The sequence below is a fragment of the Symsagittifera roscoffensis genome, chromosome 3, assembly GCF_963678635.1.
Source record: "Symsagittifera roscoffensis chromosome 3, txSymRosc1.1, whole genome shotgun sequence".
NCBI lineage: Eukaryota > Metazoa > Xenacoelomorpha > Acoela > Convolutidae > Symsagittifera > Symsagittifera roscoffensis.
Window position 1 is genome coordinate 2585114 of NC_087064.1, and position 16004 is coordinate 2601117.

The 16004-nt window shown below is 39.1% G+C and overlaps 2 protein-coding genes across 2 annotated transcripts; both read left to right on the forward strand.

Annotated features, from left to right (window-relative positions):
* Positions 1 to 10098: 10098 nt before the first annotated feature.
* On the forward strand, positions 10099 to 12145 carry LOC134841277 (leucine-rich repeat-containing protein 40-like). Its single transcript, XM_063857158.1, has 2 exons — positions 10099 to 11274; positions 11393 to 12145. The coding sequence occupies exons 1-2, from the start codon at positions 10102 to 10104 to the stop codon at positions 12029 to 12031; spliced, it is 1812 nt and encodes a 603-aa protein (XP_063713228.1). The 5' UTR covers positions 10099 to 10101; the 3' UTR covers positions 12032 to 12145.
* Positions 12146 to 12266: 121 nt separating this feature from the next.
* On the forward strand, positions 12267 to 13699 carry LOC134842213 (uncharacterized). Its single transcript, XM_063858443.1, has 2 exons — positions 12267 to 12593; positions 12826 to 13699. Exons 1-2 carry the CDS (start codon positions 12277 to 12279, stop codon positions 13634 to 13636), a joined length of 1128 nt encoding a protein of 375 aa, XP_063714513.1. The 5' UTR covers positions 12267 to 12276; the 3' UTR covers positions 13637 to 13699.
* The last annotated feature ends 2305 nt before the right edge of the window (positions 13700 to 16004 follow it).

Consider the following 16004-nt stretch of genomic DNA (forward strand, 5'->3'; position numbering starts at 1 on the left):
AGAGGCCTCAGCCAGAGTACCTTTCTTGGGAACGCTACCCGAAGAAGAATGGGAAGTACATCACCGAGACCACGAGAGTAGGACGGGATGTAAGCTGGACAGAGTGGCGTTCATGGAAGAAGTCTGGACTGTGATTCAGAGCTATGGGACCCAGTCCATTCTCAAAACAGGTCTCAATCAACCCTTGATGAGAGAAGTACTTGACAAGCTTGATGAGTGTGAAGGGAGACTGAGTGAGTTATTGATCGACTCAGCCACTGATGAGAGTGAAGCGAATTCTCCCATCAAGATAACACCGCAGGACAATGAAGGAGAGGTGGTGTACCTGTCAAGGACCAGGAGAGGAACGATGCGATCGAAAATGGTGATTGATAAAATCAATGCGATGAAAATGAAGTTAGGCAGCAGAGTAATGCCGAAGAGGATTGGAAAGACGAAAGTGGATTCGGAAATATCGATGAAAGCTGGTAACTCAGCGAAAAGAAAACGAGTTGAGGAAGTCATGGATTTGGGGCAAGGTGATTACCAATTGTCTGGCACAGATAGAATATTAACTGATATAGCGATGGTGCCACCCATTCTCATGGCGGGGTTAAAGTCAACTGGTTATAAATCCAAAAGGAGTGACCGCACTCTGACTGGAGCGACTTTAGAAATGGAAATACTCAGTCAATGTGGAGAGAGTAAAATGAGGGACTTCACGCCATCTCCCATGAATCATGGAAAGGGAAGTGTTGCAGGACAACTAACACCAGTGGAATACAACAGACTGACAGTGTCTGAGACAGTGTCGATAGATGAACCCACCGGTGGATACATGGAGATGTTGGAATACCGAAACTCGGCTAGAGGGCATGTAATGGCCCTGGAAGAGGAAAAAGCCATGGAGGGTTATCTGGAAACAATGTTGCAAGGCACCACCCTCAAGCAGAAGGCGTACGGAACTTTGGCGTCGTCTGACGTACAGGCGGAGACGGTCGAGCAGTTGGTGAGCCTTCCATGGAAAGCAGTAGTATTGAGGTATTTCGAAGAGGAAATGAGGACTACGCCAAGAATACATGCTCTCGTGGCAGTACCGTACGTAAGGACAGAATTACAACTCAGGCTCGCCTGGTGCATGATGGGACTGACTCTTGAAGAATATGATTCGGGAGAAAGGAAGAGATCAAAGGAGGAAAAAGTTTTCCTTATGACGAATCTGAGGGATCTGATAGTCCAGGAGGGAGCAGCAGTAGCGTGTGCAAAGCGGAGAGACGCTCTCTGTTTCATTCGATTCCTGATAGAGCAGACTTCAGTACCTGCATTAAGCACTTGTGTTAAAATGTTGAAGGAAGGCGATGAGCGAACGAAAGCCATGTTCTTGCTAGCAATGCTGGATATGCAGCAAAGTAAGCCGATGAGGGTGAACATGAAAGAACCTGAAGAATTGGAACCCATGAAAAAGATAGACGAGATCAGGAGATTCTCAAACAAGGAGTTGAGGCTCACTAAAGAATCTATGGGAGCATTGCCAAAATCCAGTGAATACTGTGGACCGATCAAGAAGAAGTCATATAGCTATGTGTCCGGGATTATAGGGATAGCATACAATCCTTTCCTGAGTGAAGACATACGTGATTGCTTCTTTGATTATGAGCAGGCGGTGTTACTAAGATTCTGGACGTCCAGAATTGTGACGACTAAGAGCGTTAACAATCCACAGGCCAAATTGGGATTGGTCTTGGAAGAAGAGGTGACTGCACCTTCAGTACCAAAATCCGACAAGAGAGTGGAATTTGGGTTGGGATTCTCAGATGAATTACTGAGAACGAGCTTGATGGCAGTGTGGGAATTGATGAAGCCATCGTGGTGTCCTAGTCCCAACGCTGACTCAATATTACGGGCGACACAGGACATACAGAGGGAACTGAATGTGGACTGTAACCTGCGTGACCTCAACATCATATATAATGTGATGATAACAGCCTCTAAGAGCAACGGAGAAGATAGAGTGGAGTTGCCTGGCTGGGGACCAGAAGACTGGGTCAAACCTGGTAGCTGTCTGGCGGAAGTCTGTGGACTAGAGGGTCACGTTTGTGGAAGTCTAGGCTGTGTGAAAACCCTGGAGAAACAACACAAGCAGTTGACGGTATTGTTTGGAAATGTAGTGATGAAAGCAAGAACGGAAACGGAACTGATAGCAGATTGCCATGGAGGAACCGATGTGAATCTAGTGACAGCACTAGGATTCTACAGCATGTTTGGTTCTTTAGAGTCACTATTGAATCTAGAACAGAAACATGAGATGGTCACAGCCATCAGCGTAGAGGTATTCCCAGGAGTTCTGCAGACTGAGCAGAAGTATATAGGAAAATGGAGGGAAGCAATCGAAACGGAGATGAACATCAGACACAGCGAAACTTATTGTAGACCATCAGGAGCACGATATTTGGTGGGTTCAACGTTGGCTCCAATGTGCAAGAGCAGATACCCTGTACATTTCGTGGCTATGGACGTGAAGAGCACAAGAACGATCGTGGATCAAGCTTTCTCAGTGCCAAAGTGCGTGAGATTGGCGAGAATGTCTGAAAAGTCTTACGAGTTACTATGTAAGATGTTCTCAGCAGTCCCAGAAAGAACCAAAGAGGAGTTGGAGTCAATACTAGGAAAGAAGTTCATGGGATATGTGAGCGGGAACTTCAGTGACTTCGAAAAACAGAAACAGAGAGGATCAACTGTCTCAGATTACAATGCAGTAGATGAAAATGATGAAATCCACCGAGTGATGATGGAAGTGGAACCATTGCTGGAAGCTTCGGGAAAACGTAATTGGAGGAGCATCATGTTGACACATGACGAGTTTCCTTGCCACTGCTTGCTGCAGACCTGGTGGTATCCCAAGCGTAGTAATCTGGTGTTGATCTGGGACTCTGGAGAGTTGCTCTCCATGGGTTTACCAGATTCATCACAGCCCATAACAATAGTGATAGTGGGAGTTATGATGGCGATACGATGGCTGGAAGCTCATGTGAGAGAAAATAATAGACAGGAGGCACCGACGAGAGAACAATTGCAGAAATTAGATTGTCTAAAAGATTTAGATCTTTTTGAGACAATGTGTAAAGTTCTGAATATTCCGATGGAAGTGAAGAAGATATGGGCGAGAAAACGATTGATGCCATGGTTCAGAGCTAACATGACTGCGTGGTTGTACGAGTATGCGAAAAAGCATATGTCGAAGCATGGCAGAGTGTACAGTGAATATCAGCTGGACATTGGGGCAGGAGCTTTCAAGCGAGCTTTCGTGACTCATCGGAATGCAGTGACCACCGCTGTGAAAAGAATTTCCAGGACGAGCGAGCGTAGTGGAAATGAGAAGGCAGAGATGCTGAAAGAAGATTTGGAAAGAAACGTGGCGTTGTGTCTCCACAACAGCTTCTGTAGAAACAGAGAATCAAACGTGGATCCCCTACCTTGCTGTAAACAGAGGGTGGAAGAGCAGAAGTGTTGGAGGACGGCTTCCAACAGCGTCAGGATAGTCAATGACGTGCTACAAGACACGGAGACCGAGAGTGCAGAGTCAGCGTCACAGGAGGAGGAAATGGAGCATTGATGAATGGTCGAGAAAACAAGAGGCAACAAGAAAGAAAATTAGAAGAATTTAGAAGTTTTAGAACTTCTAAACGACGAAAAAAGAAGAGAACAAAGGGATGATGAAGAAAAGTTAAAACTCAGAATTGTTTTATGTGTGTGAAAAACTCAAGTGAGAAACCAAGCAACCAAGTTGTAATTGAAAACTGAAACATTTAAGTTGAGTTTGGAAATTGTTGCATTTATAAATTTGCATTTTGGTTTTAGTTGAAGTGGCTTTAGAGACACTCACTTATTATTTATTTAGAAAGGCTTGAGGGAAGAGTATATTTAAATATTCCAGCCTGCATGATTGTTTTTAATCACTTAGGAAGACTGATCACTTTGTGGTGACATGAAAAACTTGAGTAACTTCTTGAGGAGGGAGGTTGTTGCATTGTTCTTTCTAACCACAAAGTTTCTTAGTTTTAATATTCAGGACAATAAACAAGCAAGATTTCCGAAGGGAAGGAGCATAGTAGGATAATTTTAGCTTGTTGGTTGGCAGGACTGTCCTGCAAGCCAACACCTTTTAAATCTAGGAGAAAAAGTTTCAATCGGGATATTGACACTGGAAGTCAGAAAATATGTTTTATCTTAAGTCATATCCTCAATGTGCAGATTGATGAAAGAATTTGGAGGCTATAGTGATGTAGTATGATGCCATTTATATTCTGCAGTGAGTCGATGTGACGTAGGTAAAAGTAATTTCGTGCATTTTGTAAATTCTGTTCGATGACACTGTAACCATTTAGAACATTGCGCGATTCAATGAGGACATTGACCGGACTGTCCGGGGAGTATGTGACATTCGACCAGAATGGCCAAAATGCAGTCTCTGCAGAATTCGGTATTTTAGCAGCAAGCCTTCCGAATTGGCGATTTAGAACGGATAAGGACGTTATTTGAACGATTAGCCAAACGGTGAGGGCTAGAAGGTTCTGGAATTCTAATTTTTGAAAATTCGAATTATGACGTCATGTTTCTGAGAAACGTCAGAGACGGCCATTTTAGCTAAAATAGCAGAAAGAAACAGAACAACTTTTATCTGCGATTACGAACAGTACGAAATCGAGACTAAAAAACAACAACGAACTACCGAACAGCAGAGGACGTTCCGAGTTGCAACTATTGTGCTGTTACAATAGTTGCAAGGCCGTTGCGAGCAACGGTGAAGGGTAAAACCCAGCCTTCCGAGTTATTGTGAACTGGATATTAAGAAGCTTGATTCACCGGATTCAAGAATCCGGAAGGGTCTCGGGACGTGGACTTTTATGAACTTATATTGAATTTTAGCATCCGTCATGTCCTGACTTGAATTTAATTAAGATCTTAATTCGTTTTGACAAGAATGAGGAGCTAGAAGTAGAGGGGGAAGGGTTGATCCATCTTCGATGGAGATGATGATTTTTATCTACTGAACAAAAACAATAGTAATATGATAAGTAGTAGCCCTGTTTTTAGGAGTGACCTCGTGGTCTGGGGATACTAAGACCCAGCCATGAGCTCACTAATTTTGCATGTAATTCAGTTAATTTGAGCGTTCTGGTCGAAGCCGGAGAACAGTAGCGTTTTTGTCAGCCTGATGTAAGAAAGACCACCGAAAAGTACTGGCTTGGTAGAGACGGTGAAAAACATGCAAAGCTCTGTTTAGACGCTAGCCAGTCGTCTTAAGACTTAGTTTTGTTATCCGTCGATATGTATCTTCCGGGCGAATGTTACAGAAGTTTCGTTTTTGCCGCGCGTGATCACTCGTTTGCATAAACTTAAATAATAATAATAATAATAATAAAACAGAATTTAGGATACATCCATGGGAGTTAGCTCCCTGAATCAAGTCTAAATGATGAGGTCCAAATATGCTGAATTCATCAATCAATTGTGCTGAATCCATATCTTGGCATTGAATGCTAAGGGTATCTTCCTGTAACATAGCAAAATTGAAAATTAGCTGTGATTTGGGATACGCCTTCCATGTTGGAAGGCTTTCACTTTTCGAGCAGATTTCAAATACTTGAGATGAGACCACACTTCTTAACAAAGTTTATAATTAAGATTCACCACATTTACTATTGAGTATCAAATTCACTTGTGTAGGATAATTTCTTTCGTATTATTTGCTATGAAATCTGCGCTCGGAATCAGATCAACTAGTGGTTTTTGTTGACAGATACAGATAAGCCCTATGACACCAGATGAGGACGATGTCGTCTTGTCTTACTACGATGCTATTGTAACTGTGAAAGATGTGCAATCGTTAAGGCATAGAAACTGGCTTACTGACAACATCATTAATTTTTTTGTTGAATACATAATTCGATGTAGACTTCAAAATGATGACAAGAAAAAAAACTTGGAAGACTCTGTCTTAGTAATGGGTCCTAGTGTTGTTCAGATGCTCAAATTTTTTGAGCCATCCGATTTTGCTGCACTTGACTGCCTCGGATTGTCATCAAAATGTCTCATTCTACTCCCTCTAAATGATGCAGAGATAGATGAAAACGGCAAGTAGTTCAGTAAAAAAAATTGACCGTTTTGTTTTCAGGACTTATACACTACGGGTTCAGAAATCCGAAATGAAATTATTCTTCATGTTATGTTTGATTTTGATATGCGATTTGATTGGTAAAGACACTTTTTTGTCAGAATTTATCTTCTTTGATTAGAAATTGAATTATGAATAAAAATGTTTTTCTTGGCAAACAAAACAGAATTTCTTTCAAATTGAACAAACTTGATAGTGGTGGTTAGTCATGACAAATGTTGACCTTTTGCAAATATGACCCGTTTATCTCCCAGTTTATCATCTTCGTGAGAAGCAAGTGTGTTGCAACCGGGTAGTAGACTTTTTCACGTGAAGAACTTCGGGGTTTCACAAGATTTTGCTCGTGAAAAAGTTAAGCGTGTTTCAACTTGATTTTTAATAAGTTCAAAGTCAATCCACTATTGAGAGCACCTGGAGATAATTATACTGGAAGTTTTTGCAGAATTTAGTTTTTTTTGAAGGATTTCAATAATTTTTTTTCTTCGAATTCTGCTTCTTCGAATAATTTGCACGGTTTTATTACGCTTGCGCTATCAATTCGTAAGATGGACTTTTACACAACTTGTCCAAAAGAATCACTGAACCAGTTTTACGCTTGCGACTAGCAAGTTTTATTAAATCGGAATGAAGACTATTTTTGGGTTAACAACTAGCTTAACTAAATCATTTGGATCATTTATGATTCTGCTGACATGTTTAATTTCGTGTCTAATTTAATTTAATTTAAACTACGGATTGCTAGTTACTACTGGTAAATACTATATCTAGAACTCAAACCTTTCTATGAATATTAAAAGAGACTTTTGAAAAATATAATTTGCCCTCGTAAGCAGTGTAATAAACATGAATTTTTTTTATTATTTGTAAAAACATCTTTTTTGGCTTTTTAATTCTTTAGGTCGAAACTTTGGTCGAAACCTTTGACGTTTAGGTTGCGCAACCTGCAGCAAATTGGAATTTTAAGTTTTTTTTCTACCTAATTTTAACAAAATCCTTAAACTATATGTTCACATACCCTAATAGTATATCAAGTTTGAAGTACCAATTTATCTTATTTAGTTAGGAGATAACGTCTATGTCTAAGACCAAGGGTATTGTTTCGATAGTGTCCAATAGCTGTTTTTTTTTATAAGGTGAAGTTTAATTATCAGACTAATTTTTCAGCTTACTTTTTAGGGAGCGGTGGTGAAGTGGTTACGTCTCCGCCTCTCAATCGAAAGGTCGGATGTTCGAGGCCCACCATGATCCGTGGTCGTTGCTTGAGGATGAGGCAACATTACCCAGCCCAGAAAAATAACCAAAAAACTGCACGTAGTTCTTAAGCAGGGGCACAACAGCGGATCGCCATCATGAGCTGCAAAGCTCGTATGTTGGTCCTTTTCCTCATGGAAAAATGGTCTTAAACCATCCAATTTTTTTCCGGTTGAAATGATTTTTCGTAGAAGTGAAAAACTTTTTGATTTTCTGTTTTTTGTAACGGTTTATCTCAAAATGTTTATCCGTCGTAAAGGATTTGGGAAAATGTGGTATCGACTTAGTCACCTTAGATTAGTTCCGTTCAAGGGCGGGCAAAGTAGAGGTTCAGGTTTTTGTGTTTCAGGAGGGGGGTAAATCTTTGAATTGAAAAACTTTGTAGCCCAAAATGTTTGTGGTAATTTTTTCTTATCGGTTCAACGATAATCTTCGCAAGTTTTGTCGTCTTAGGTGGCGCACGATGATTTTTTCTAAATGATAATTTTGCGCTGTCGATTGTTTTTCTCGGAATTTACCTCCTAAAAGTGATCATCTTCCAAAGCAAACGTATGTTGTTTTTATATATGTTTCAAGAGGATTTCTTTCCTACATCATACTGGCCTCCGCCCCAATTTCTTCTTCCGAATTGCATTGCTTGTGTTGGAGGCTCTGTTTTGCCTCGTTGTCCTTCAATTGATGTAACGGAAGTGGTGCGAGGCTCAGCTTTACCTCTGTGTCTAAAAGATACATATTTGCAGCATGTCTGCTTTTCAAATACCCGTTCTTTACAATGTTTTTTTTTATAATGTTGGCTTTATGTTTACCCATTCCGGTACGATATAATTTCTTTTTTTTTGCTTTTTAAACAAGCAAAGCTTGTGTGAAAGTATGAACTCTCTTTTTTTCCAACCTAAGAAGCAAATATTAATGTTGATTTTAATAGTGTTCTTTTCTGCAGTATGTGCATAATATCAATAACCAGCTATTAAATACAGCCAATGCTAAGGATATTAATACACTATTATATTACAAATAGAATTTCAGCTTCAAGGTATCATGGATCTCTAGCGCAGAGATAGGGAAGGAGACCCGCAACAAAATAAGAAGTTCGAACCTGCGCAGTTTCGGATGTCTTAAATGATTTTTTTTTTCGTATACCAGTTAAAATGCGTCCGCTCTATAAATTGAGGCATGTTAGTTGGTATTTTTTAATCAAAATGACTGGTACTGCTAATGCCTCATAATTGGCGTGTGTCACCTATGTAGACTCAAAGTTTTACTCGTTCAGTTTTTCCCAGAAGCGTTATCGGTCATATTTTTGCTTGTGCATGCGAAGTGCAACTTCGACGCTGTGTTGTTAAATCGGCTTAACAGTTTTTCGTCTTATAACATTATTGGCTTAAAGGCTTCATTTTCCATCGTTAGATGAGCGAAACAAGTTTCTTTTGCGTGTGATTTTTGGAAGAGGTATCTTTTTCAAACGATATCAAGTTTTTTATGAAAGGATTTTTTTTGGCTGAAATAGTGTCTGATCAAAAATTGTCGGCGTTGTTACCCCTTCGTTAGTTTTGTTTCGATGTAAATTTGGCTTTCAGTAAATTTATTTGAGACAAATATTTGAAAAAATGGTAGGTGTAGCCTTTCTCGACACTTTCAATTCTAGCGTCTCAATTTCTCACTGCTAGCTTGCCATGCTATGTTTTGTCTCAGCTTTATTTTCTGCTGTTTCGTCTCTGCGTCAAATATATTTTTTTTTGTATGTAATCAGTGCTTTATATTATTGTTCAGCATAAATGGGTTGATTTGTTAATGGGCGTTTTACTGCTAGCTTAAAATAATATGCTGTTTGAAAGTAGCTGTAATTCACAGGATCCCATTGGTCTCTGCTTGTGTACGTTGCCCTGAAGCCAAAAGAGGAAGGACTCTTTTATCACTTGGATTCAATGGGAGGAAGAAACACGCAAACTGCCAACGGTATCTGCGAAGTATTGGGAAAATATTTATGCGGAAGTGAGCTGGCGCCATTGACTCCTTCCGACGTAGGACAACAATCAAACATGTTCGACTGCGGGATTATGGTCATTCTTTTCATAGACTACATAATATCTTTCTTCGCCAAGTACAGAAGTTTTGATACAGAGTTTAAAAATTACAAGTACAATCTCAAAGATTGTCGCTCGAAGCGAGAAGACTTGATGAAGCTGGTCCAAGAACTGCACGAAGCGGACGAAAAATAGATTGTTGAGCTTTTTGAAAAATAGACGGCTTTTGTCCCAAATTTATATCGCCCAAACTGTATAAATGTTGTTTTTGATGTCGATGTAAATATATTTTATTGTTGCCTCCTTGAGCATGCTTAGTGGAGGGTTGCTGCTAAAACATGGTACTAAGTGTCATCTAGATGTAGCCAATAGATGTATCAACATCGGTGCTAGCTATACTTCAAATTAAAAGTAGAATGTTTCTATTTTTGAACATTTAAATAGACACTGAGGCGCACTCGAATCAAATTGGCTGAACAAAATGGATTACTTTGCCGTGATTAGCATACATGTCAGACAAAAATAAGAATGGTTCTTATTTCCATTAAGTGAAACAGTATTTTTTTTAAACAGGAAACAAATTTTCAAGGCCTATAAAGAAACCCACCAAACCAGTTTTGTTGTTAGCTCTGAGTTAATGCTCTTATACACGTTTTCTTTTGCAGATGAAAAATGAGCAGACTTGATCGTTCTAAACTGAACCCGAACTTCGTGAAAAGCAAGCGAAATGCAGATGCTAGTGTTGAAATGTTCAGCCCAGACGTGAACGGGTTTTCGGATGGTCAATTGGGCGAAGCAAAGTCAATACCTCAAGCTATTTTGAAACGAGCTGCCACAACAGGAAATCTAATCTTCTCAAATAAAGGACTAACCTCAGTTCCGCCTGAAATTTTCAACCTGGACGAATCTATTGTCAGAGATGAAAACACGAAATGGTGGGAGTTCACAGATATCGTCACTGTAGATCTCTCGTCCAATCAGATTGCAGAACTGCCTCCGCAAATCTCTAATCTGATGGCTCTGAAGAAATTGGACATACATGATAACTGTTTGACCTTCTTACCTCATGAATTAGGGCAGTTGCAGAATTTGAATAGAGTAGATCTAAGTAGAAATAAAATATGCAAGCCGCTCCCTGATACATTTGGGTCTTTGAGAGCACTCGTCCAATTGAACGCCAATAATAACAAATTGCCGTCTTTTGGGTTGAATGATGAGATGCCGCCAAATGTTGGACAGCTGGATTTGTCGTTCAATGATTTGAAAGAAGTTGACAGAAATTTCGCGCTTATGAAAAAGTTACAAGATTTGAACCTGTCGCAAAACAAAATCGTAAAAATTGCTGCAGAGCTGTCGTTATGCACAAATTTGCAAGACCTAGACTTATCCTACAATCAGCTATCTGCAGTTCCAACTGAACTCGGCTCTTTGCCGGAACTTTTGAGGTTGAATTTGAACAATAATAGGTTGACCACCTTCCCTAAGTTTACGGCAACGAAGAAGCTGAGAGAGTTGTTGCTGAATTCGAACAAGATCGAATCGATGCCAGAAGAAAACATTGAGCCTCTGTCTGGATCTTTAGAGATACTGTTAGTTGCGGATAATCAGATCAAAAGTTTGCCCGCAAATTTTGATACTCTGGAACAACTGGCGAGTCTGGATGTTTCGTGTAATAACTTGAGCACGCTACCTGACAGACTTGGACTGCTGAAGAACTTGAAGAATCTGAAGGTTGATGGCAATCCGATGAGGTCCATTCGCCAGGACGTTCTCAGAGGGGGTCCGGGAGCGGTTCTTAAGTTCCTGAGGAACAGGCTCCCATTAGACCAAATTGACTCAAACAAGGTAAACGTTTTCAACATTTATCTTGTTACAGAAATAATTCAAATGAAAATATATTCTGGAAAGTTAACTGTTTGCGTTCGATAGTTAGTTATAGTCTCTTACACTCGATCTTTTGTAGGCAACAATTGAAGAAAGATTCATAACAGACAGCAAAATCCTGGACTACTCAAAAAGAGGAGCGACTGAAGTTCCCGACAACATTCTGATTGACGCAGAGGTCAAACGGGTTCAAGGGGTCAACCTAGAGCAGAACAAGTTCTCGAACTTATCCGTAGGCTTTACAATGTTAAAACATTCAGTGGTCGAGTTAAACTTAGCCAGTAATCTATTCACAGTCTTGCCAGAAGTTATTCCACATTTCTACAATTTGCAGAGTTTGAAGCTCTTCAACAATCGCCTTACTGATTTACCAGAAACGATGATAAACCTGACTTCGCTTATAGAGTTGAATGTAAGCGGCAACCAGCTTTCGCAAGTGCCTCCTGTAATTTACTCTCTGAAAAGTCTGCAGTCGCTATCCCTGGCTGATAATCGAATAACAGACGTGGATCCGGTTGCTCTGAAGGCGATGACCAAACTTGACACTCTCGATCTGCAGAATAATTACATCAAAAGGGTTCCTCCTGAATTGGGACTGTGTGAACAGCTGAAAACTTTGCTTCTGGTTGGAAATCCGTTCAAACGACCGACGTTCGCTGAGCTGAATAAGGGAACAGTTTTTGTTATGGAAAAGCTTCGAAACCAAATTGTGACTTAACATTTTAGAGTGCTAATAGTTGTGCTACTTAAATCATATAGTTGTGACAGAAATTGACTTGATAATTGTACATATTCATTCATTTAGATTGGGTCATTTAATGGAATGACTCGTGACTCGTAATAAAATTCAAAGAATATTGGTTTTGAAATGAAGAAAGTGGGAACATTTTATTCTGGTTTTAAAACACACGAACAGTTTCGAGAGTATTCAACTTTGGCCTGATTTCAGTTAGCGATGAATTAATGTCGAAAAAAGTTGGATCGCGGAAGCGTTTGAACTCGACAAGTACTGATTTTGACTCTCTGTTGCCGAAGTGGCCTTGTGTTGAGCCGTATTCCTTAACTGACCCCCTTGGGTTGGAAAAAGTGAAGAAAGATGTGGAAGGGAGCGAGAAGAGAAACAAGACGAACGAGTCTGGACGGCCGAAGAGGAGGAGGAACAGTTCCTTCTCACATGGCAGCAAAAGGGTGAAGTCGAAGTCAGCTGAGAAGTCGCGAAACACAGATGATGAAGAGGCAGCAAAGCACAGCACATCTTCATCCTCGAAAAAGTACAAAAGGTTGTGTTGGTAATTTATTTCACTCATCTTGTAATGATGTAAATATTGTTAGTGAAAGCTGTTTTCTGAGATGTATGGTGTAGTATAGGGGGAGCATTTATAAGAGAAACTTAAACAAGGTTATAAAGATATGAAAGTTAGTTTCTGTTTGGTGTCTTTTGATGCGTGTTTTCCCTGAAAGCCTGAGAACTTGGAAATTAGAATAAAAATTTTGATAAGGAAATTTTTTTAGGAGAAAATCGCAGAGCGCAGAAAAAAGAAGTGCTCAAAATGTCTCCAGCCTCCTCGAGTCAAGACCGACCTTAGATCGATTCCAGTACGGAAACTACAAAAATATTAACACTGCAGTATCAATTGACATTATAGAGCAAAGAATGAAGATTTTTAGAAGGTTCCGACGTTTATTCGAGAGTAGATCAGTGCTTGATGTTGGCTGCGGAACTGGCGATCTCCTACGTGCATTATCATCTCTCGGGTGCTCACGACTCCTAGGAGTTGACAGGGACTCCTCATTGATTCGCTCGGCCAACAATGCGTCGCAGAAATTTCTCAAGCAAAATTCAAGTGTCAATTTGTCATTTAAGGTCCACAATTTTGTACCTCCGAGTAGCTACGATACTTCAAAGTATTACCCGCCGACGTTACTGGATTCACAGGCGGCCGAGTATGATTGTGTAATGATGCTCTCAGTTTGCAAGTGGATCCATCTGACATACGGTGATTCCGGCATTAAAACGTGCTTTAACAAAGTGCATCGACTCTTGAAAAGAGGCGGTGCATTTATTCTGGAACCGCAAATGTGGCCTTCATATAAAGATAGTAGAAAAATAAATGACGCAATGTTCCGCAATTTCAATTCCATTGAATTATTTCCGAATAAATTTCCCAAGTTTCTAATAGACAGTTGCCAGTTTTCTTCCTACCATCTCATCGGGGACATTGAGAAGCGAAAAAAGAAGTGGAAGGGTAAAAAAGAGGAAAAGACGAAGACGCCGGCAACTACGACTTACAAGAGACCTGTCTTTGTTTTCTATAAGCTGTAGTATAGAAATGGAAAGATTGATTATTTAATACAGTTTTAGGTTACAGAATAAAGTCTTCTTTCTTTTAACTTGTGTTCGATTTTTCATGGTTGAAATGAACAGAGGTTGCTTATCGTTTTAATCAATATTGCAAAATGTACGAATTGGTAAGTTTGCTTGCTAATTCTTAGTTGATGCTAAAATGTTGATATGAAATCTATGAGCTAAAATGTATCCGATTAAATTGTCGTCGATTTGTGCTAATTTTTGTCCCGAGCGCATTTCTTCAATCAGAAGGGAGGAAATATGACCGCCTAGGGTGAACGCTGTTTGTCGCTGATATTTTAGATGCCCCAAATACCGATCTTGGGAACACTAGAGTGATTTCGTATAAAAAGCCATTTCAGTCGAGATACGGATATCAAAACAATACAAGACTGCTCGTATCAGGGCGAAGCCCTGAATGTTCCAACTGACTCATAAGGTTTTATGGAGCAGTAATAACATTAAAAAATTAAATGTAATAAAACAAAACGAAATTTTTTTTCTTCTAAAATTTGAAATTTTTAATGAAAATCATCCCCCCACACGCCATTTAAAGTACAAAAGGATAGATTTCGCTCTTTGTAACAAATCAATTATGCCAAACAAGCTTCTTTCAACCAACTTGGAACGATTTTAAGACGGATTTACTCTCCGCTTACGCGTTAATAGCGCGAAATATATCGCGCGTTAATTGTCCCAAATTGGCCAAAATGGCAATCTTTAAACCGCTGTAACTTTACGAAAAATGATCACAGGTGAAATATCTTTTCAAATTTGAGCTCAGAACAACAATGCCTTTCGAATGATGTAAAAAAATTCCGTCAAAAATGGCTAGTTAAAAAGTCGAAATTTGTCTGAAGAAAAAAAAACCCACCCCGAGCACAAATATTCCGTTACTTTCGTATCGAAAGTCGGAACAAAAAGATTTTGAAACACTGGTGTGATGTTCGCTTCTCAGACTAATGACCACTAAAGTAGTAGACGGGAAAATAAGCGGCAGTGGGTTGATTTTGTTCTTTATGTCTTACATAGTTTCTAAGGTTTATGTTTGACATAATTAGTTTGTGGTTAACCATCTTTTGTCATCATCAAGAAAGATTGTTATTTGAATGTTCTGATTTCGCTTTCCGACCACGAAGTGGCGTGGAGTTTTGTGAGCGGGTGTTTGTTATTTGTTTCCAAGCAGCATCTGGTTATACAAAAAACGTCAGATGGTTTTTTGAAGAATTTGATTTTTGAGCCCTTTCAATCGTGATTCGATTAACACCGAAAAAATTTATATACAAAAACGGTTTCTTTTCGAAAAAGTACCAATTATTTTATGTGCCGATTAATATATTTTCAAATGTTTTTACGCTTGAGGCTAGCAAGCGTTATCAAATCAATCAAGATATAGACTTTTTTTTACCATATAGACTCTCAACAAGTTACCAACTTGTTAAAGAGTCGATGAACTAGTTCAGACTCTTTTTTAGGTGGCGATGATTTTTTTTCGTTTTTCCTGTCGGAAGAAGTCTTGAAATTTGTTCAGGCTCAAAAATACTTTTTCGCGGTTTGTCTTTTGATTTTTTTAAGTTCAGTTCATTTCCTTTGTGAAAAGGAAGCCAAATTCCACTATCGAACAGCAAAAGTGTAAAGGTCACAAAAATGTGATTGACTTCTAGTTCCGAAAGTGGAATTTAATTATCGAATTTGCCAGCAAAATGAAAATTTTACCTATTGGCCCAGTTTTCTCAAATTGGGTTATTTTTTATCGAAAACATGGCAATCATAAGTTGTTCTAGAATTTTTAAATAGTTTTAGGCCATCTATTTTTTTCGCGATATTCGAAAGTTGAATTTTTTTTTTCAAAAAACTAAGTCACTGATTTTTTTCTGTTTATTGACTCTTTTCGAACTATATGTTGGCTCTATTTGGATTTCTTCTGTTTTTGAAAATGATAGTTAATTAAAGGACTCAGGTTCAATTTTTTGCTTAAAGATGGGTCTAGTGAAAAGCCGTTCATTGATTTTCTTGTTACTTATAAAAACATCTTTGATTAGTGGTAATTGATATCATGTCAAATCTTTCAAGTGCATTATCCTTCATTATGTCATAGTCCAGAGACATTAATTTGTACGTAGCAGTGACAGGCTGACAAGAATGGGTTTGTTAAGCTAACAATTAGTTTACACCAATCAGAATTGATTGATCTACAGTCTAGAAAGGGTTTATTTGGTTACTACAATTTATTGTTACCACATTAACGTAAGTGAATTTTTTTAACTTCGAACTACGCTTTTTGAAGAATTTTTTTGCCCAATGTCTTGTTAGAATACTTTATTTCGGTTATTGGCCTCGGAAT

Bases quoted from the DNA above. Each gene is read 5' to 3' on its own strand.
- LOC134841277 (XM_063857158.1), top strand. From the start codon at position 10,102: ATGAGCAGACTTGATCGTTCTAAACTGAACCCGAACTTCGTGAAAAGC. The intron at 11,275-11,392 runs GTAAACGTTTTC...GATCTTTTGTAG, and splicing joins ACCAAATTGACTCAAACAAG to GCAACAATTGAAGAAAGATT.
- LOC134842213 (XM_063858443.1), top strand. From the start codon at position 12,277: ATGTCGAAAAAAGTTGGATCGCGGAAGCGTTTGAACTCGACAAGTACT. The intron at 12,594-12,825 runs GTTGTGTTGGTA...AAATTTTTTTAG, and splicing joins TCCTCGAAAAAGTACAAAAG to GAGAAAATCGCAGAGCGCAG.